Source organism: Andrena cerasifolii, chromosome 9, assembly GCF_050908995.1.
Source record: "Andrena cerasifolii isolate SP2316 chromosome 9, iyAndCera1_principal, whole genome shotgun sequence".
Taxonomy (NCBI): domain Eukaryota; kingdom Metazoa; phylum Arthropoda; class Insecta; order Hymenoptera; family Andrenidae; genus Andrena; species Andrena cerasifolii.
In genome coordinates this window covers 9,700,787-9,721,646 of record NC_135126.1, presented here as the reverse complement: position 1 = coordinate 9,721,646, position 20,860 = coordinate 9,700,787, and the positions used below count along the sequence as shown (strand labels likewise).

The following is a 20,860-nucleotide window of genomic DNA, read 5'->3' as shown; positions in this document are numbered from 1 at the left end:
ACCCATATTTTTTTAAACAAATGTGGTTATATAACTTAAATAACTAAAAAGTAAAAAATAAAAAATTGAAAGAAATTAAAGTCGGCGCCAGATTTACACAGTGCAAATGATGAGGCGCCGACATAAAAATATTGAGAGTCGTAGATTAAATAAGGAAAATTTTTTTTTACTTTTTGATGCATTTTTATTTTTTTGAAGTCAGTTTTAATTTTTTTTAAATTTTATATGTACTATGTGGTCATATACGTAAGTCATTGGTAATAAAGAATGTATAAGAAAGCATTGCGTAATAATTAATAGAGGCCCCAGTTAATTTTAAAATATTGATGCTGATGTTATAGATACAGATAACAAGGCCGAGCAACGCCGACTACTTTCAACTAGTTATTATATAATTGAAGAAATTTATTGCTGAATGTTCCTACATGATTATACTTTTAGACGGAACTGGTTCAGTGCATAATTTTACGAAGAAAATGAATATTTAAAAGCCGAATTATTAATATTCACTTATCTGCGTCTAAAATGTTCGCAAATATCGTTCTTCAATAATGTCTTTCGTGCAAAACAATTTATACGAAAACGAATCATTATTGGCGTCTTTGGCAGGATAAGCGTACACTTCATTCATTTACGCCTATTCGCAACAGTCACGCGACATATATGATGCACTTAAAGTTAGGGTCTAAATGTTTTACGGTAATAGATAAATCCCAAAACCTCTATTACATAATTTGATAAATAAAAGTATGTAAAGATAAATGCAATACAGAGTATGAAAACCCACGATTCTCGCATTATATTTAAAAAAAAAATCAGTTATTTCACAATTGGCTAGGGGGATACAGTATATTTGGTAAATCTATAAAAATAGTTTTCTTATCGTAGCTCGACTACTTTAAACCTACTATACAAAATACTCGATTCTCTAAATAGTCTAAATGTACGCTTAGGATTACCGGATATTCTTATGTTTCGGTTGAACAAGATATTTAATTATCGTCGGCAGGTGACGTAATTTTTCATTCACGACATGTGGTACTTCCGAATTCTGATGATAGTGCTGATTGTATCTCGTCACGATACCATTAGTACTCTCGTAAATTATACCGCCACCGTAGCTTTGAGGGCTTACCTAGAAACAACAAATTCGATTCAAGTACACGCAACTTGCACCCTTTAACGAAGCTTTCCATTCAAAGATTTGCTCACAGTTAAAGCAGAACCATCCTTATAATCAACACGAATATCTCCGGATGATAATTGTGTCGCAGTGCCTACACCCGGGACTACCACCTTATTTATGCCGTTATTGGAATTTCGTATGGAATTCATTTTGCGCGATCGGGAGGCTACCGTTGAAATAACGGAGCTGGCATCGAAGGACGGCATCTGAAATACGAGCCCACAGACGTAAATTATTGTTCGACGGGGATACACGTTTTATTACGTACCACGGGTGTATGGTTTGTCGTCTGTGAAACATTTTCTTTTCCTTGCAAACAAGGGGCATCGTTCAAGGCCGCGCTAGGCCTACGTCCAATTATAACAGGGAAGCAAGAGTGCCCTGTAGCTGCTTCCAAAGATGTCAAAGTGGATTCTAACAGCAAACAGCGCTGGTAGCATTCTGAATAATGTTCATAATGCTCGTCGAAGTGTGGCGGAAATTCGCCCTCGGTATACGTCGAACCGTCACTTCTCTCCGTTATCTTTACGATACCATCAACGCGTACGACCTGCAGCAATTAGCACGGTCACTATCCACTCATGATCTGTATACAATTTCTCAGACTCATTTACGTACCTTAACTCCATTGTAAAAATGAACTTCGCAATCTGGGTGCGGTCCGTTCTCCATAAAAAGGCACTTCGATCGTGGCGTGTACAGCGTGAGTTTCGGTGTCTTAGCTCTTACGAGCTTTATGAAGCGAGAGGCGTACACATATTTTCTATGATGGCGAGGCGGTAAATTCTCGTACGAATAAATACTATCCGCACCGCGGGATGGTAACGGAGGCGGTTGCATACCAACTTCCATCGGGACGGGTGGCTTATAAAGAACTACTCTTAAACCATCGCTTGATATTCGGCAGACCTCGCTCGCTCTCTCCTGTTGCATAGAAACAATTGCATTTTAAGGGTATCGGCAACTATTACTTGTTCTTTTTACACATACCATTCCGTTTCTACGTTTGATAAATTCGATGCAGACTTCTCCGTGCTCTAAAATCGTGAGAATCGCATTTTTCGTTCTATGCCGAGTAGGTTGAAGTCTTTCCGAGGATAAAGGAGGGACTTGCAATTTCCCTCCATCTTCGGTGCTCTCAAAACAATTCTCAACCTTCTCCTTTTTCCTGTATCTGTCGTTTCTATGTTTCTCGGTCTCGTCATATACATCGCAACCGCTGGTATATTGCTCGCATTGTGAAAAAATTTTGCTTTGCGGTGCCGGCGGTATTCCAGCCAGCACAGAGCTCTCTTTCGGACGATAATCGATGGAGCTTGCTTTGTGCGAATGCGGTTTTGTGATAGGCTCGGACAAAGCTTCGCTTCTTGCGCTAACCATTGGTCCAAGGCCATTAGACATCGTAGGCATCGTGGACATTCTTTCCTCCGATCTGGAACGCATTCGTGGCCGTCCATACGAAGACAATGTTCTACCTACCCCTGAATCAACCATACCGTCCCCTGACAGTCCTTTGCTCATTCCATTTTTCTCCTATTAAGATAATCATTTATAACGAACGAGATATACAGGTGTTCTTAATTTCTTTTTTCAATTGTTACTTACATTATGCAATTTATTTCTTTCTACGTTAGTTATGAATGGATGTTTCGGAATGTCACGCAGACGAATCCTATCCTTTGGATTCTTCTTTAATAATTTGTCTATAAGATCCTTAGCATTGTCTGACAAATGAACAGGCATCACGTAATCAGCCATGACCACGCGCGTCAAGGTGCTCTTAACAGCATCTGTATCGAATGGTGGCTTGCCAACTAACAGGGTATACAACATGCATCCCAAACTCCAGACATCTGCCTCCAAACCATGCGACGATCTTGTTGCTATCTATGAAAAATAGAAAGTAGTATATCGAATATATCCATCCATCCCATCGTTCAACTTTATCAATCGTTTGGCAAACCTCTGGGGATATGTAATTCGGAGTACCACACATCGTTAAATGCTTTTCGTCGGGTCTTGTCAACTGAGTAGCCAGGCCGAAATCTGCTATTTTCTATAATTAAAATTATCGAATTACCGTTAGCATCTACCATCCAAGGGTAAGCGGGATCTTTTTGCAATACATAATTCTCCTTACCACTTGCATGTCCCTTGATAGAAGCAAATTAGACAAAGACATATCTCTGTGAAGTATTTGATGCGAATGTAAGTATAACAATCCCTGCACGACTTGTCTAATTATACGACCAGCTGGAACAATAAAAGTTCATACAATATGTGCGAGGTTTAGAATTAACGAGGACTGTAAATTTATCTACATTTATACCATGTTCTTCGGACAACGCACGAGAGCCTTGCAGCTTCAAGAAACGTTGGAGCTCTCCGTTGTGGCACAACTCCAGCACCAAATAAACATAATTGGCGTCTTCGAAAAACGTGTACAGCTCGAGTACCGCTGGATGCTTCAATCTCGAATGGATCGCTACCTCTTGACGCACTCTACCCACCATCCCAGCAGCTTGCATCAATTTCTTGTCGATCTGCAACCACGCGATCGGTGTTATCTTATAGCTTGTCAATTTCGAATTTAAAGGGATAGCGCAACAAGTGTTTACACGACGCGGGCGATACTTAACCTACGCGGGCAATTGAATTACCATTTTTATCGCAACTTCTATGCCGCTGCGGAGACATTTTGCTCGGTAGACGCTAGCGAAGCCCCCCTTCCCAAGTAAGTTCAGCACTTCGTAATCCTAGGATTGGGAAACTAATTAATTAAATGTCAAGGGCCGATAGATGCGAGCGTACAAATTCAAAACACTAACCTCTATTTGTTCACCGAAACCTCCCGACAGCGGTGGCATCTCCGGCATCCGGGTGATAAAACGGTAAAACGGTTTCGATCACCGCGGCCACCAACTGGCACTCCTTCCGCGCATCAAACTCGTCTGAAAGGAAATATATTTAGGAAATGTATCAATAAATTTGTAAATAGAAATGACATGGCGTGGCCGCCATATACATTTTATACGTGTTCTGTTTAAGATAGGTGGCGCAAAGTTCCGCGGGCAAGGGTTCGATCGAGTTCAATTGTCAACCCTCCCCCCCTCCAAACCCGTGTGTCATTAAGAAACAAGCATTTATGTAGCAATTAGTTCCAATGCAGGTAAGTAATACGAGTGCCAGAGTTTGCTTGAGAATTTAAATGAGCTATTAATTTCCACAACTATATTTCATTCTAATCGACTATAATTACAAATTAGTTACAAATAATATACAGCATAATTCACATTATGCGTTCAGAGTTAAGTGTTAACGTTTTAGCGGAAGTGGACGAAATATCGAAATGCTGCACAATTCTCCGACATTAGTACGTAATTACGCTACAATATAAATATTTTGATGTTCGAGGGAACATAATAAACGCCTTACATCAGATTCATTAATCGTTAGTTTCACTTTCACTGCGTAAAGAAATAACTCGTACTATAATTGTACACTTATTACAAGTCTCATTTACGAATATAAATTATTTTTGTGGCACAGGACTTGTTTACATTGCATTTCATCTTATCGACAATCTAAACCATCATACGCAAAGTGTACGTAGCTCCCCTTTCTCGCGAGGTCAGTCTTCGAAAATAACACAACTACAATCGGTAATTCAGCGGAGTCCAGTATTTTTTACTAATATAAAAGACTGACGATACATTAAAGCAAGGAATTACTTTGAGTATTCATAGGCATAGAACTCTGACATCGCTGAGCTGGAGGTTGATAGATTGGCTGCGTGCTTCGTTGCTGGTTACGCTTCCTATTGTAACCACCTTTGCTCGAAGGGGCACCTCCACCGCCGCCTCTTCGAAATTCCATACCTGCTGCAGTATTCACTTTTATAAATGAAACGTATAAAACGCCGACGAATATTTGTCGGGAGAAAATCTCTAAATTTACCGGCTATATGATTTTGTGTTTGTTGATCGTAGCGAGGCTGCCTGTTATTAAACCATTGATCTGACTGCTTCTGGTCCATGACGAAATCTTGAATTTCACTCTAGTACATGGAAGTGCAAAAAGGTGATTAGTTGCGGTTCGGCATTGGGTGGCTAGCCGTGTCGGGCATATTTTACGTACATCATCCGATACGGGTAGACAGTCCACTTGGAGCACTTCTTCGTAGTTTTCGAATCCTTTGAACTGAACGACACACGTCCTATCTGACACGGCAGTGACTTTCGCGTCGTAATACTAAATGGGAGAAATGATTGATTGTATTAAATTTAATGCATTCCAATGTATACAGCCTGTACATATACATGCTACCTTACCCTATTGTCCTCCCAATATTTGGCCAGACATTTATCACCTACTCGCCAAACCCACGTACCACCAACAGAGGCATTCGCATTTTCATTGGTACTATAATGATTCTGGCCTCTTTGGCTGTTGGGCCCAATGGTCCCCTTGCCACCAGAACTGTCATTTGGTTGATATCTGTTCAGTTGGTTTTTGTAATTTTTATCATTTGTGTTTGCAGGATAAGCTCTATGTGTTCCGTCTTCTTGTGCTCGATTATGCCTACCGTAAGAAGCATCATAAGTTTGCCTATTCCTGGCATCGGGCTCATGATGATTATAATTTCTGCTGGTACCGATATTCTTTCCATGTTGATCGTGCGAAGCTTTAAAGTAGGTACTATTATCGGTCATGCTAGTTCCGTCCGCGCGCGTTTGCAAGCTGGAGTTTCGGGTGTCACCGACTTGAGACTTTTGATACATTTTACTGCCGGTGTCTTGGTAAGAGTAATTATGAGTATCTTGGTTTCGTTGAAATCTCGGCGGTTTGTTTTGTTGAGAAGTGTTTCCACCGTTGTATTGCGAATATTGAGAGGTAGCAGGATTATTAAAGTTTGATTTTTTATTACCCTTATTTTCTTCCGAATGTCTTGGAGGAACTTGATAGCCGCGCCCCAGTTTTTGTCCCCTACTAAAAAGAAAGAGACACTTGCTTCCGATTACCGCACCAATACATTCCCGCGCGAGCCAAAAAATCGTGTATACCTTCCGCCCTTTCCACTTGCACCTTCGTTACTTCTAGAATCAACTCTATCGTGATTACTTTCCGCACTATACGTATAACTATTCGGTGACGGATTGCTCATCTCTGTAGTTTCGGACTGTAAAGGCAGTTTATCCTCGAGAAAATCAAACAGAGATATTTTTCCACTACTCGGTTTACTTTCTTCGCCTTTCTTATCGAATCGTTTGTTACGAGGTTCTCGAGTCTCTTTAGTCGTGCTAAAATAATTATGATACAATTAGCGATGGATAGCTGTGCAAATTAGGTAAATTAAGATACGAGAAAATAGTCATACGTGTGTCTGGTATCTACTTTCTGCAAACTTTTCAAAGCTCTATCAACATTATTTCGATTAACTTTCAAGGCGTACTCTGCTTGGTCTATAGAAAACCCTTGATCTACAATCTTCTGTACACTATGGTCTAACAGCTGTAAAAGTACCGCGCAATAAAAACTCTGTACGGCGCGCTTCAAATTCCACCTTAATATTAAACATTTAACGTAACACACCTGTTTATTTCCCCCGCCAAAGATCTTTTTGCTACCTTGCTTAGCAGCCTCAGCTATAGCGTCCTTACGCTGAGCTTCGAATTCTGCGTTCTCTTTACTAGATTTCTCTTTTTCCGCCAAAGCCTTGAAATTTTTATCGTGTTCGTTAACCTTTATGATCTTTTTGCCGAATGGTATCCACGGCGGGGGACCACCTTCGTCCGTCGACCTTACTCTTGTATGCAATGCCAATTTCTGTCGCGAAGCAAATTATTAGTTCCATAAACAGTAACATCGAACGATACAACTTACTTTATTAAGTTCCCACTTTTCCACGAGATTAGTCACTTTCCCTCCGAGCACATGCGCTATGTACGAAGGTCTCAGTAAGATAATCCCATGGGTCATTGGTAAATTTCCAGAAGCGATCAGCACTTTTGTACCAGGTGGAGTATTTAAACTAAAACACAACGTACAAACCCATCGAAACCTGTTCCCTACGCGACTTTCAAGCAAGATTCTACGGTTTGATGTTTACCTTAAAGACGAGATGTGTTCGACTTCTATGGCTTGAAAATTATTTCTACCGTCCGTCAAGGAGAACTTCAATAGACGCGGAGCCGCGCGGGATTCCTCGTTGCTCTTAGGAGCGGCTACATTGCGTATCTTTTGTATTTGCAACACGATATTCCCCTGAGTGATATCCCCTTGACCACTACCAATCTCTTTTAAATCGAGCTAAGGGATGAGTAAAAACAGCGTCAGCACTCGTGCGATTATCCTGCTCAGAAGACTACATAAGGAAATACGCTTACGTCCAACAATCTCTTAACGACCTTGTGCATATCCGCGACGTTCCCAGAATCGCTTGCGATATTATAACCATGATCTGTAATGTACCTAATTCAAAAAGTTCACAAGTATTTACACGCCCGAGATCGCCGAGAGGTGCTCTCGCCCATGAAAGGCAAGCGCCCACGTAAACAAGATACATGAAAACTTTCATACGCACCACCCTTTGTCCATCAACTTTTCCATAATATTCACCGTCATGTTATCCCCGAGCTAAGTTATTTAACGAGCCAGACTATTTAAAATCGCCAGCCACCCCGGGAGAGATTTCATGTGCGTTACATGCGTGTGCTCAGCTCGTACATAAACATGTGTCAGCTGACGTGCAAACCAATGGGAAACGAAACTTCGGGGCATGAAAATTTGCGAGCCGGTATCGAATCTATTCGCAGGCGTCTATTGCTGCTGATTAAATCGTCTGATACCTTACGGTCTTTTCAAACAATGGGTAAAAAGAACCGCGCCTATTCAACCTCGAATTCCCTGCCACCATCTTGAACGTGTAGTGCACCGTGATTTCAAGATCGATATATCGGTAACGTCGCGGTAATACGTTAGTATCGATACATCGCCCGATATTTAAAAATAACACCACCTTAAGTAACTCTAATTGACGACGAGTAATTACGCTTCTGGGATTATACGAGGGCTTCTAAACAGCAGTTTAACTTCTCGGTAGAGGAGAAAAACACTGGACACTTATAGATTCTACTAAGCTGCTAAAACGTGTAATAAAATATCGATAGTTATATCCACTTAGTTCCCAGATAACCTAAGCGACAATTTTTATGCGCAGAGAGTAAGTCTTGCGAGAAGTCAAAGTGGATATATATATATATATATAGTTGTAAAATCGTGTCTAGATTGGACACGTAATAGGTTATGTAACGATATGACGTTACACGATAATATTATCTACCTATAAGCAGAGAAAAATGAGCGTAGCACGAATCTGCGCAGAAATCGCGGGAAAGCGCTGGAGTAGATAAGTGGATTAACTGAAAGTGATGCACGGTTGTTCGGAAATGATGCTCGGACGGTCGAGCGTGTGGAAAATGGGTCATCTAGGCCTCGTCTTCCATTCCGTTAGGTTCTAAAATCGAGTTTCGGTGGCCGGTAAGAGTGACGCGTTTCTCAATTCTTGGGATTCTACGGAGGACGGCCTTCTGCGAGCAGCTTACACGCGCGGAGCGCCTGATCGACGGCAATGATAGTTCATTCGTGTGAGGAACGACCTCTTTAATTGACCTACTTAATTACTTATTAGAAGAAAAAAAAAAGGAAAATCGTTTCAGGTTGCCCTATCGTGCGGTGTTCGGGGTCGAGAATTTTTCGGGGTGTCGCGGGGGCAATTATGGCCGCCAAGTTCACCCTGAGGTCGCTCCACCGCCAACAACCCCCATGGCGACGAAGAATAGCAGAGGCATTAACCGCTGATCGGTCCAATTTCAGCTGACGATTATTGCTCGGGCGGAGCCCCGTTTGAGCAAACGATAGAATTAGATCAGATAGGAACTAACTTCGGTGATGACGGAAACGTATAGGCACGATTAAAACTAAGGAGCCGCCCCTAGCGTTGCACCAACAATTCGTAAAAACTCAGCCGACCCCAGCGTCGGCAATTATCATAAACTACACGGCGCAATTCTATATAAAGGTCCGCGGCCCTCGTTAACGCCCGGCCCGCAAACAAGGAACACGGGGAGTTCCTTCATCCTGGCCTCCGTTTAAATTCATCGCGACATTCATGAAAAATGCAGAGATCGCATTTTCTAAAAAGAAAGCGGCGCAGGCCCGGCCATCCCCACTCGCGGACGTTCCCGCAACTTTAATTGTACATTACGGTCGTGGGAGAAAATTATCTTTGCATTACTGGGTCAGCCTTTGCTAGTAGAGAAACAATTACAATGCCGATGGTGCGCCGGCCTGGGTATAAATAATGCAGCGCGACTTTTATGCTTCTGAGCTGAAACGGAGCTAGTCATTTATAACCCCGATAGGCATCAACTTCAATTATATTCTTCTACCTATCAGCTCGAACGGATGTAGATCGATGCTACCTCGCGCGAGGATCATCGGAGGGACGTTGGAGAAGAGTCTACTTTCTATTATGCTCCTCAGCACGCGAAGCCAGACATCTTATTTACAAATAAGCGAAATATTCGACCGTTGGATGGAAAAGCTCGCGTGTAACGCTGCCTTATTAGCCGGTGAAAAGTTCCCCTGCTAATCACTCGAGGCATCCAGTGGCTCTGCCGAATGCAATTCAAATTAATTAGAGAAGTTATCTCCTCCCGCGACAAGTACATCTACGTTGAATTTTTTCAGAGGCTGATGATGCGTATCCGAATCCACGAAAGGTGTGGAAAGTAAGGTGTATAGCGCTTACGGGTCTACTCCAAATAAGCAGAAGCTCTTGCGTGAATACAAGGTGCAATAGCTGGCGACACGACGTGCTTATTCAATCGCTCTTGGGCCTCCAGATAGGCGCGAGCAGCATACAAATCCACCGTCTGGTGTACAGTACAATACAGGAATAACGAGATGTATCTCGTCGCGTGTACACAGCTGCTGGAAAGATTAGGATCACGTTTCCTTGCGAGACCGTGCGTAACGTATAGAATTGGACGCAGCTTTATTATCAAGCAGAGCAGCGATCTGAAACGTACAGGTACATTTTGCAGGGAATACTCGAGTGAAGCAGAGTAGGGGGTCGTTGATGCTCATCAAGCTATCAATAGACTTATGCCATCACGATTGAAGAATGACAATAGACGAATACTGTTGCCAAACATGCTGCAAAATATCCAGCCGTAACTGTCCGATCAGCTCCTTGGATTCGTCCAAGGTATACGCGACAGAAGCGTGCACAAACCGCGGCGTGTTCGGGCGATGAATTAACCGAATCAACGAAACCGCGACGGATGGGCCGGAGAACCCAGACCTTTGGAGCGATAATACGTTTCGCACGGAACGGCCGAGGAACGCGTCGCGTACCCCACTTTCGGCGACTCCCAGGAGGAGCGTGGATTCTCGGCGCGTCGGATCGCACAATGAGTTACACGGGGCATATAGAAGCCGCGCGGCACGGCTGCGTTATGTACACACAGGTACACGGCGCGGTAAACGATGACTCTCGGTGGTGGAAAGGGGGGAATTCGAATAAGAAGTAGAGGGGGCCGGGAGGGGAGATAGAGAGAGCGTGTAACTGGGAGAGGGCAGAGGAGGGACGGAGAGGGATGTCATATGAATGACAGAGAAAGAGGGGGATAATCAGGGAGACTGTGCAGGGGAGCAGAGGAGAGGCAGAACAGAGAGGGAGAGTGAAACAGGGACGAGAGCGAGAGAACTCAGGTCGGTTTTACCATTTCAGTTTCACTCAGACCCGGCCTGAAATCGCGCGTGTCCACGCCGATACCCGAGCCACAGAGCCGCCTCGCGTGCCTGAATTAACAGCGACGATTTTCCAGGCTGTCGCGCCCCGTGGCCCGTCCACGGCGAGCCATCCGGCAAAAGTGAGTTTCCCAGCGACCGGTGCAGAAGCAACAGTTCCGTGGACGGTGTTGCGCGCGGAACGGTGTCACGTTCCGTTGGCGATAGAAGTTCGCGTCTAACCCCGCTGGCCGACGAAAAGGAAGCTGACATACGGGACGAAGTGAGTAGAACACCCCTAAATCCGTGGATCGTTCCTGGTTTCGGTGCGACACGTAGATCCGAAGGATCGACGACTGCAGATCCGCGCCAGGCTTCTCTATTCCTTCGCTGGTAACGAACCGTCCCGATTGATCCCCCGATGTCGCCGCAATCCACGACGATCCGTGGAGGGTAGAAATCGAGGGCCACTGTCCACCTTTTTTTTTTAAGGGAGTTTGAATTAAAGGCGATCCGGTGTACAGAGAGCGACCGTGCACAGATTAATTCACGCCCATGGACGCGGTTCACGCAGGCAAGGTGGTCAGCGATGTTGCAAGCAGCGAGAGACGGGGATCGTTCGAGCTGTTCGCGTTTCAACATCGCGGCAACGATTTCGATTTCGAAAATCGATCGCAGCGCAGGAACGGGTTCTCTTGTAACGGCGCGCGTGCAGCGCGTAGATAGTCCTCTTGCATCGGCGGGCCGCCGCGCGGTAAACCGTACTGCGTATTAGAAAAGCGTGGCCATAAATCGCGGATCGTGACGGCCAGGAATTCCCAGCATCCATGTTGTTACGAAGCGTGCCATTGTTGCGATAGTTTGCGTTTTAAGCACCGTCCCGCCTCGGGCTTGCAGGCGACTCGCACGTAACACCTAGTAGACCCGATGCATCGTAACGCGGGCACAGAAGATCGTACGACGCGGACGCGTAAAACCCGACGACCTCGGCTCCAACGTAACTTTCGACCGGCCGAAAGCAGTCCCTCCTTTCCACTTTTTCCTTGATCCTCCCTTTTCTCTCTCTCGCTTCCCTCCGTCGTCGGCCCTTCCTATGCCTGGAGCCGCCTGCAGCGAATTCCTCGCCCCCGACCCTTCAATCGCCGTTAATCTCTGAGCGAAGAAACCAGCACAGTGGATCACCCTGATGTCGCCTCGCTCGCATAAATAATTCTGATCTAATCCACTGTTCGTCGATCCGAAGCCGTCGTCGACTACTCCACGAGGAACGTAGATCTATAGGAGGCCTGATTCAGACACGACCTAGATGTAGAATTGCATTTTCGCGGACTCAGAACCAAGCCTGAATGTAGCGAACAGCAAATTCGGAGGGAATATTGTTGCGAGTTTCGCACGAAGAAGTCAGACTTAACCCTTAACTGGTATCCTGGGGTCGCTCGTGACCCCAAGCACCCAAAGTTCCATGTACAATTTTCGGTTGTCTAAGTTGGTAAACTGAATTTCTAATTAATTTTATAATAATAGTTTAACTTTCTACGCTTCTATTATTTTCTACATTACCTAAGAAGAAAATATTCATAGTGGTTGCTCTAGTGTCGACTTTACAAATTTCTGTGCCCTTTTTTATTTGGGGTCTGCCACGACCCCAGTATACCAGTCACGTTTGCCAAAAACAGTGTACCAGTTAAGGGTTAAGCCAGAGCTAACTAGTTTGGCGAACAGAGGCCGCAGCCTTTAACCCCACAGTGCGCAGCTAGATTAAAATACCACCATTGCACGCTTTATGTACCTCCAAATCTAGAAACACATGGATTTTTGCAGAAAAAAATTTCAGACAGCGCGTGATCTATTGCAGTCAAGTTTTATTAAGAAAAATATTTAATAACAAAGTGAAATACTGAACGAATATCACTTTATCACTACCAGCCATCGTTATCGGAATCCTTTTCAATATCATGCGAACTGTTCACTTGTGCACTGTAGGGTTGAACAGGGAACTCGAGTTTATGCGCGTCTGGTGAAGCAAGGCTGAGATAACGCGGCGTTTAAAGCACCACTGAGTAACGCACGATTTTAACGATTTTCTCATCGTTGACTCAAGGCATCGGCCGAGTGAAACCGCCGCGACGTTTCACCGTTGCTTCTCCGTGCCCGTTTCGTTCCTGCCAGATACATCGCGGACGTTTAATAAACGGGGTCCAGGCGAATACCGCTAAGCTTCCAGAGGGAACGATCCGCAGGGGAGTCACGACTGCAGCCGTGAACACGCGCGCCTCTGTGTGCGTCAGAGGTGCGGGTATACGGCGATGATGTCAAGCCGAGTGGGTTTGTTTTCGCGCAAATCGCGAGAGGCTGAATCATACGCAGATCGTTTCTCATAATAACGTTTCAATCAACGTCTGACGGGATGAGTGAGGCGGTAGCTTGGTCTAAGAGGAGAACCTTTGAGCGCCAATCAACCGACGATTCAGCGCACCTACTTCTTATGGAATACGATCAATTGGGATGCAGAAGCGTGGGATTCTAGGGAACGCAGCGGAATCCCAGCGATATCTACTTTGGCGTTTCGTTAACATTCCTTTGGCAACTGGTCACCTGTTTGCCTGGCGTAAGTAGGTGGATTTCTATGTGCCTAATTGGCACTTTCCTCGAGCAGCTATTGATATTCTAATGACAACGCCTTTGGTCAGGCTCGAGGTGTTATATTTCGTTAGTCAGACTTCTTGGAAGCTTCTGAGTTTTCTTCGAAATTCGTATCGCTGTAGACAATACATTCAGAAGAATTACTGAGAAAATTAGGTACGAGGTAACGGAGTAAAGTTCCTTAAAGAAAGGGTAGTTCAAACAAGGGTAGGTGTAAGTTTCCAAGGGGCAGAAAGAAAAGGGCGTCGGTCCTGTGGGTGGTGGTAATAAGTACGACACGGACAAAGGTGATCGATACGACAAAGTGACCCGAACGTCGCAATTATGACACGGAGGGAGAAATTACGTTGCTCCAATTAATCCCCCTCGCTGGGGAGGGCCCATTTGCGCCGCAGGACGAGCAAGGCAGGAAGGAAGGAAGCTCCTGGATGACGTCACGCGCCGCCGCAGGTCTCGGGGCCGTTCCATTATTTTGCCTTTTTTCATTGGCCGCGGATTACTTAATGCGAAGGGAGAAGCCACTTTCTCTCTCGTGTAACGTGTCTTTAAGGCAGTATGTCGGTGCGTGACCGAGCCTCCGGAGAGTACTTGATTCTACAGCTCGTTGCAAAACCGGTATACCCTTCCCAAGCCCGGTGGAGTACCACAAGCGTAATGCCCGAGGTGATTTCCTGTTAACATTGTCCGCGCGATCGATTACGAGCGATCATTTCGAGTCCAAGGAATGACATCACCATCCATGACATTCAAGTAGAACCGCAGCAAGCAGACGAGGCATTAAAGTGAAATTGCAGCAAAATACCTGCCCATTCAATACCCAGGAGAATTCGTTGAATTTCCTCCCCCTAAAAGTACACGCATCGATCATATTCCTCCCCGAGATCGAGCTGGGCAGCGCCGTTTATCGATAAAAGGTCGCGGGTCGCGGGAATAGAACGCTCACCTTGGCGGTCGGCTCTGAAACTTAAAAAAGAAAATTATAAATCGACCCGTGCTGGTTTTGAGCGATCGATACCAGGCTGGCGGCTCCACGGAGACCAAACAGATCGATACACGTGGAGAGCGTCCACTGCACGCAACGCCACGTGAGAACGTCATTTATTTCGCGCGGTAATGAGCGTGCATTAATTATGATGTAAGGTTAAAGCAGCCAAGGGTAATAAACAGCACGCACCGGTAATTAAGCGAATCGCCTTTACAGGTGTGGTACACGAAAAGGTAACATGGCCCTGGTGCCCGCGGATTCGCTTTTATCATCGCCGGAGAACAATGGACGGGCGGCTAAAAGTCTCTGGCGCGTGCAAATCTGCGAGCTGGATCTTTCGAATCGATCCCGCGAGGCAACCCTGCCGGCTCGAATGCCGTTTCTCGGCCGGCGAGCCTTCGCCTGCGCGTTATCGTTCGGCCTAACGATGCTGGATGTCTTCGGGAGCGGAAACGCGGCTGTTGCGCAATCGCCGTTGCATCGATGCAAATGCTCCTTCCCCGGGCGAGCGAAATGGGACCGGAATGATAAGATAGCTGGACGGATGAAAACGCACCGCGGCTACGCCGTGCCTCTGCGATCCGCCAGCGAGATCGCGCCAGCAGATCGGCGCGCAATTTGCGCACCGGGGGAACGCGATGCTCGCGCCTGCATGCGAGCAGCAAGCTTTTGTTTCTCCGCGTAAGGGTACGTTTATGTTGGAGCTAGGAAAGAAACTAAAAGAGCGTCGATCGGACGCTCTTATCGTTGGTCATCTCTTAGAAAACGTAGATCTGTTATAAACACTTCCATTATAAAACAATATAATGTATTTCGACGCTTCGCTCTTATCGTCGCTCTGATCGCTTATCGCAGCTCGAACGTAAAAGCACCCTTAATCGCGCGATCCCTCGCCCTCGAAGGATCTCTCAAACTGGCCCGACTTCTTCATCCAGGTCAAACGCGTTGAGGTAAATTGCACGGCCGAGTGAGCGAATTAGTTAACGCGAAGGCAATTGAATAATGCCGGGGATGATAAGTGGACACGCGAACTGGAGATCAAGGGGTCGCGTCTTCGCGAGCTGCGAATTAAAAGCGTGTCTACGGATCCTCGATACGATCGCGGCGGGATAAACTGCGCTGCTCTGGGTACAAACTGCAACTCCGACTGCCTGTTGGCGCGGGTTCCGAGGAGGACGCGGAGCGAAACAGCCCGCAGCTCATAAATATTATTCACCGTGTCGATAAACACAACAGCAGATTGTCAGTCCGAAATGACCCACTTCCGTTGGCCTCAGAAGTTGCTGGGTACGCCTCTATATACGCGAAGGTCATCGTTCATCACCGCTGACAGGTGCAACGCACACCTCCTAGTTCCTCGCAGGCGACGGGAGCCGAAAGGCTGCCTCCTGGAACGAGCCGGGCTCAATAGCGGCATGCAAATTGAATCGATCGTGATTCTTACGTCACGCTGATCCGTCAGTTAGTTAAGAGCAACCTGCGCACGTGATTCGCGTGACAATCGAGCCGGGCTTACTCATCCGCCGCGATGATCTTGAAACACGCAGCCGTGACGTGCAATAAACCGAGTAGCTCGTAGGGCCTGCCTGCCACTTGAGAACTCTCGCAACCTGCCCCGATCTATCGCGGCTCTCAGACCGCAACTTCTTGCAGTACTTCATACTGGATGATGTTTCAACAGGATACCACCTCCGCCCGGAAGCCTGTAATAATCTTAACCGGTCGAGCCTAGATCGCGCAGGTTCCAACTGTTCCAGGCATTGCACTGTGCGCGCGAAAGGTTGAAAAAGTATCGCGCCGCACTGATACCGATTTATACGAAAGCCCGTGACTCACGGTACGTGCTTGAAATGTAAAAGGCATTCTCGTTTCGCGCGGATCCGGGTACCCTTTCGGCGCGAGGCAAATCTCGGACGCATTCCTGTCGACAATGGACGATAGAGCGTTTGGTTTTTGGAAGGCGAAACGCCCTGATCCATTCTCAGATAGGTACGCTCTATTCGTGGCACCGTGGATCCGCGGGGGGGTTCGTTTGCGATTGGAAGCTGATCGAGATTAGAAATTAAAAGTGACGAAGCTGTGGCGCAATCACGGCCAATTGCCCTGAGGAATGTAGGTCGGCGGAAGGAAAAAATTGAGGACGATTACGAGAGGTAACGTGGAGTCACGAAGAACTTCTTCTACGCGCCGTGACATCAGCGCGGAAACAATTAGGTACCTACTAAGCACCGACCTCGGCGACGCTCCGGCCCCGTCTTCGGGGATCGCAACGCCGAGGATTACCGCGACCGTTCGATCCCGATTCGGGCTGGAGATCGCTGTCCCGCTTGCGAAATAATATCCACCGAGGCTCCTCCAAGTCCGTCGCTCATCGACAGGCTGCCAACCGATTTATCTAATCACGGGTCCGCGAAGTCAGGCTTCCAAATAATTCGCGGGAAACAACAGTCGGGCGGTATCGCTCGAAAACAAGTTTTCGCGTAGATAATTCGTGGTCACGTGTCGGGAGAAAAGCAATTGCTCTTATCCACCGACTTAAGCGCAACAGTCAGCTACATGCTTCAGGATCGCGCTCGCTACGCAGTAGAAGACACTGTGATCCTTGGAAAATCAATTTCCCCGTTCTTGTTCGCAGATCGAGCCGTAAAGGAAGATGGGCTACGGGACGGAGATGGACGGCTGCGGCCGGTGTATGAAGTACTTCCTGTTCTTCATCAACTTCGTGATCTTTGTGAGTACAAGGAGAGCCAGTTATGGCTTGGCCTTTGCCGATCCCCCAGGGTTCTAACCGATCGCGAGCTAACACTTACCTATCTCTAGATCGGCGGAGTTGGCATAGCTGGGTTATCGATATGGGCTCTGATGGACAAGGTGCCGTGGATAGGCGAGCTGGTGGGCAACGATCTGCTAACGGGTGCGATCTACGTTCTCCTGGCTGGCGGAATAATCGTCGCCGTGATATCCTTCTTCGGCTGTATCGGGGCGTCCCGGGAAGTCAAGTGCATGCTTCTCACGGTAAATCTCCGTTTCGAATCGTCGCCGTGACCGGCGGCGCGAATCCAGCGACCGATTTAACGACGGCGATAGGAATGATGATAAAAAAACGTTGCAGTACTTCATCATCGTGTTCCTGCTGTTCGTGACGATACTAATTGGCGGAGTGCTCGCGTACGTGTTCCGTGAGAAATTGGTGAGCACACTCCAGAGGGAAATGTCGAGTTCGATGAGAGTTTACGATAGCCGTAAGCCTGTCAGAGAAGCCTGGGACACCACCCAATCCACGGTGAGCACCTACGAGAGCGCTTTAATGCGTGAAAAATCGCGCGCCGAGTAATCCCGCCCGAGCTTAACCGAGTTCTTTCCGCCCGTCCGTTCCAGCTCCATTGCTGCGGCGTAACCAACTGGAGAGACTGGGGAAGTTTGGGATTGAACGTGCCCGAGAGTTGCTGTCGCGAGATACAGCCTGGCCAGGTAAAAGATTAATTTCCTTAACGAGCTGGTTCTCCTTCCCCGGATGGAATAGCTCACGGGCCCGTGCATACTCAATTGCGGTAATTAGCGATTCGACCGCGGAATATATACAGTTTAATGTAATTATCCCATTGAAGTTCAATTAGATTCCAAGAGCTGAAAGGGAAATTAATTTCCCACCGCTAAAGCAATTAACTTCGAGTCTCGGCTGCTTTCATAATTTAGGATTGATCGTGGTGAATGATCCCAGGTAAAATTATCCACGCTCCACATTTCCGACTCGTGAATCTTACATGGCACATCAGACGCTCCGGTGCGAGGTTGAATTGTTATTTAAAAATCTTGCAAATTCTTTGTTCGCGTACCCGCAGTCGGTTTAGCAGACACCTACCACGATACCAACGAGCGATACGAGATACTCGCGTTCAGCTCGGAGCATTCTCCAGCGGAGCTAGATTCTTGCAGAGATGACCCGCCGTTTAAACGATTCCGCGGTTTAATCTCTAAACACCCACGACCTATCGATTACGCTCGGAGAAGCATCCAGTGGCAACCTCTCGGTCGGCCACGGCGCTCTGTTTCGCCTCTCACGCTTTCACTCGGTTCGATCGACTTTCTCAAGCAGAATCGCCTCTCATGCAGCTGATCTGTTGCAGCGGTTCAACTGCAACGGCGGAGCGGACACGGTGAATCCCTCGAATGCCTACCTCGAAGGTTGCATCAATGGAACGCGGATTTACATGCAGAAGCACGCGACGATCATGGGCGGCGCCGGCATTGCACTCGCGTGCCTGATGGTAGGGAAAGCCTTTCTCACTTTCGGTTGCATTTTAACTGGACAGCCGATGGGAACTCACCCGCCGACCACTGAAACCGATAAAGTGCGAATCCACGATGAGATTTCACCTGAAACTTTTTTTTATCACGAGACACAAATTTCAGCGATAACTAAATTGTAAATAATGGAAGTAGTCGCGAGAGGTGAGATTTTTGTAAATAGATCGTGAAACCTGTCTCGTGAGAGTCTGATTTCGTGAAACTAATAACAAAATAATCGAAAGATAATAAAGTAATGAAATAAATGTCTCGTGAGATTATCGTATAGTGCGAGACACGACATTTTTCTCTCCTCGTGGATTTGCACCTATGTACTTGTAAAAACTGTCTCCAAATGTGGCTTTCATTGGATCTTCAATTGAACCGAGTTAAATGTACCGACGGCACAGTGATGAACGTTTCTCTTGCAGTTCATCGGCATGATATTCTCCTGCGCCCTCTTCAAGATGATAGAATGACGAGAGTAGCGTGCTCTAAAGACACCTCCGTTCTTCGCGCCGTGCTAACGAAGAAGAAGCGGACGTCAGCCGTCCTCGAGCGACTCACATGAATTCATAATCAACGTCATCGTCATTGAGTGTACCTTGGCTCAAGTACGAGAATCAAAATGCATCTCCACGCGCATCTACCTTCCAATGTACAGTTCTCATCGTTTTCTTTTCTTTTTTTTTTTTTTGTTACATTCCCGCATTACTTAATCTATCTTTATTTACCGTTTCTGTTCTTTTGTAATTTATGGATTTACGTTAAGTACACTCGTTTAATTATATGATGTACTATATACACGCATACTTTTTATGGTAACATATTGTGTACCTGCTACGCGTAATAAATACAGCGTGTACATAAATTTATTATCGTCGATGACCGGTCCATCCGCAATGTCTGCCATTCCGTCTCCGAGGGAATCTGCCCTTGGAACTCGGTCTGTCTGGGAACTGTCCCTGAATTCCGCGGTTCGATCGATATGCACGACACAGAGACGACTGTCGGTCCCTTGTTCTCTGCGTTGCTCATTGCTCGGTAATTTTGATCGCTCGAGATACAGTGCTCCCGCTCGCTGCGCCGATTCGACCACGACAACGAGACGGTTATCGAATTTCCCGCTGCGCAAAGCTTTATCCAACCCGACAGATATCCAATCGCGCTCTTTAATTTCGTTACGCGAAACGCGCACGCATCGAGACGTCCCCTGGACGATTCCCCCCGTTGGAAACCCTGCTCACCCCTTTCGCATTCACCATGTCCTGTCTGCTCGACGATAAGACAGGGGCGATTTGATATTACTGCACGCAGGCTGAGTCACTTATCGTTACCGAGCTCTCGGGAGTCCAGATATCGCGGTATATAAAACTACGAAAATTACGTTTCGATAGAGGGAGGATGATTAAGCCCGACAATGGCGCTTATTGAAGTCGCGAGTCTGGCCATTCCAGGGAAATAAAAGTACACGATACCATCCTTATTACTTGTCCTTTCTTCCTCGTTGTTTCGTGGAACGAAGGATGGGAAGCCGCCAGTCTAGTAACTCGCGGCCACAATCTTCGGTAATGAGAGGGCGTACATAGCTTTTGTTTCGGAAACAGCCAGTACGTTGCGAAGCTCCGATACAAAGACAGGATGGACCAATCCGAGCCGTACAGAGACAACGCTGCGCGTCGATAGTCTAGGCTGGTCATTGGTGGTACACCGGAGGCAAGAAATGTTTGCCCCAACGTTCGACTGTGCCTTCTCTTTCTACCGAGCAAGCTCCGCTCGAAAATCGGATGCGGCACAAAAGGAACCGACCGGCGAGCAGTTTGAAATGCCCGTTGTCGAAAGACTGACAAGTAAACAGTCAGTTATAGGGAATGGAGTTTCCCGATTTGGAATATATATGTTTAAAGTGGGGGAGACCGGGGCTGGTTGATACGTTCTTCAGTTTTCAATTTTTTTTAAATTTT

General features: G+C 46.5%; 3 protein-coding genes across 7 annotated transcripts; 1 reads left to right on the top strand and 2 right to left on the bottom strand.

Moving 5' to 3' along the window:
* Nucleotides 1-771: 771 nt before the first annotated feature.
* Nucleotides 772-4,238, bottom strand: Sak (polo like kinase SAK). 2 transcript variants are annotated; one of them, XM_076820019.1, is made up of 11 exons: nucleotides 4,015-4,238; nucleotides 3,847-3,942; nucleotides 3,516-3,729; nucleotides 3,327-3,439; nucleotides 3,150-3,242; nucleotides 2,792-3,073; nucleotides 2,177-2,719; nucleotides 1,805-2,110; nucleotides 1,455-1,736; nucleotides 1,213-1,392; nucleotides 772-1,135 (listed from the first exon to the last, which is right to left on the bottom strand). In XM_076820019.1, the coding sequence occupies exons 1-11, from the start codon at nucleotides 4,060-4,062 to the stop codon at nucleotides 956-958; spliced, it is 2,337 nt and encodes a 778-aa protein (XP_076676134.1). In that variant the 5' UTR covers nucleotides 4,063-4,238; the 3' UTR covers nucleotides 772-955. The 2 variants fall into 2 exon arrangements, with proteins under 2 accessions (XP_076676134.1, XP_076676135.1); XM_076820020.1 differs by lacking the exons at nucleotides 3,847-3,942; nucleotides 4,015-4,238 and having other exon boundaries at nucleotides 3,508-3,633.
* A 164-nt stretch (nucleotides 4,239-4,402) lies between these two features.
* On the bottom strand, nucleotides 4,403-8,430 carry Tdrd3 (Tudor domain containing 3). 4 transcript variants are annotated; one of them, XM_076820024.1, is made up of 11 exons: nucleotides 7,770-8,430; nucleotides 7,573-7,657; nucleotides 7,296-7,495; nucleotides 7,070-7,217; nucleotides 6,779-7,012; nucleotides 6,564-6,697; nucleotides 6,250-6,486; nucleotides 5,518-6,172; nucleotides 5,324-5,437; nucleotides 5,144-5,243; nucleotides 4,403-5,064 (listed from the first exon to the last, which is right to left on the bottom strand). In XM_076820024.1, the coding sequence occupies exons 1-11, from the start codon at nucleotides 7,808-7,810 to the stop codon at nucleotides 4,901-4,903; spliced, it is 2,112 nt and encodes a 703-aa protein (XP_076676139.1). In that variant the 5' UTR covers nucleotides 7,811-8,430; the 3' UTR covers nucleotides 4,403-4,900. The 4 variants fall into 4 exon arrangements, with proteins under 4 accessions (XP_076676139.1, XP_076676138.1, XP_076676136.1 ...); XM_076820023.1 differs by having other exon boundaries at nucleotides 5,518-6,175; nucleotides 7,770-8,429; XM_076820021.1 differs by having other exon boundaries at nucleotides 4,403-5,067; nucleotides 5,518-6,175; nucleotides 7,770-8,428.
* Nucleotides 8,431-10,958: 2,528 nt separating this feature from the next.
* On the top strand, nucleotides 10,959-19,767 carry Tsp74f (Tetraspanin 74F). The gene is made up of 7 exons (XM_076820030.1): nucleotides 10,959-11,264; nucleotides 17,245-17,340; nucleotides 17,430-17,624; nucleotides 17,722-17,892; nucleotides 17,988-18,080; nucleotides 18,737-18,877; nucleotides 19,328-19,767. The coding sequence occupies exons 2-7, from the start codon at nucleotides 17,263-17,265 to the stop codon at nucleotides 19,373-19,375; spliced, it is 726 nt and encodes a 241-aa protein (XP_076676145.1). The 5' UTR covers nucleotides 10,959-11,264; nucleotides 17,245-17,262; the 3' UTR covers nucleotides 19,376-19,767.
* The last annotated feature ends 1,093 nt before the right edge of the window (nucleotides 19,768-20,860 follow it).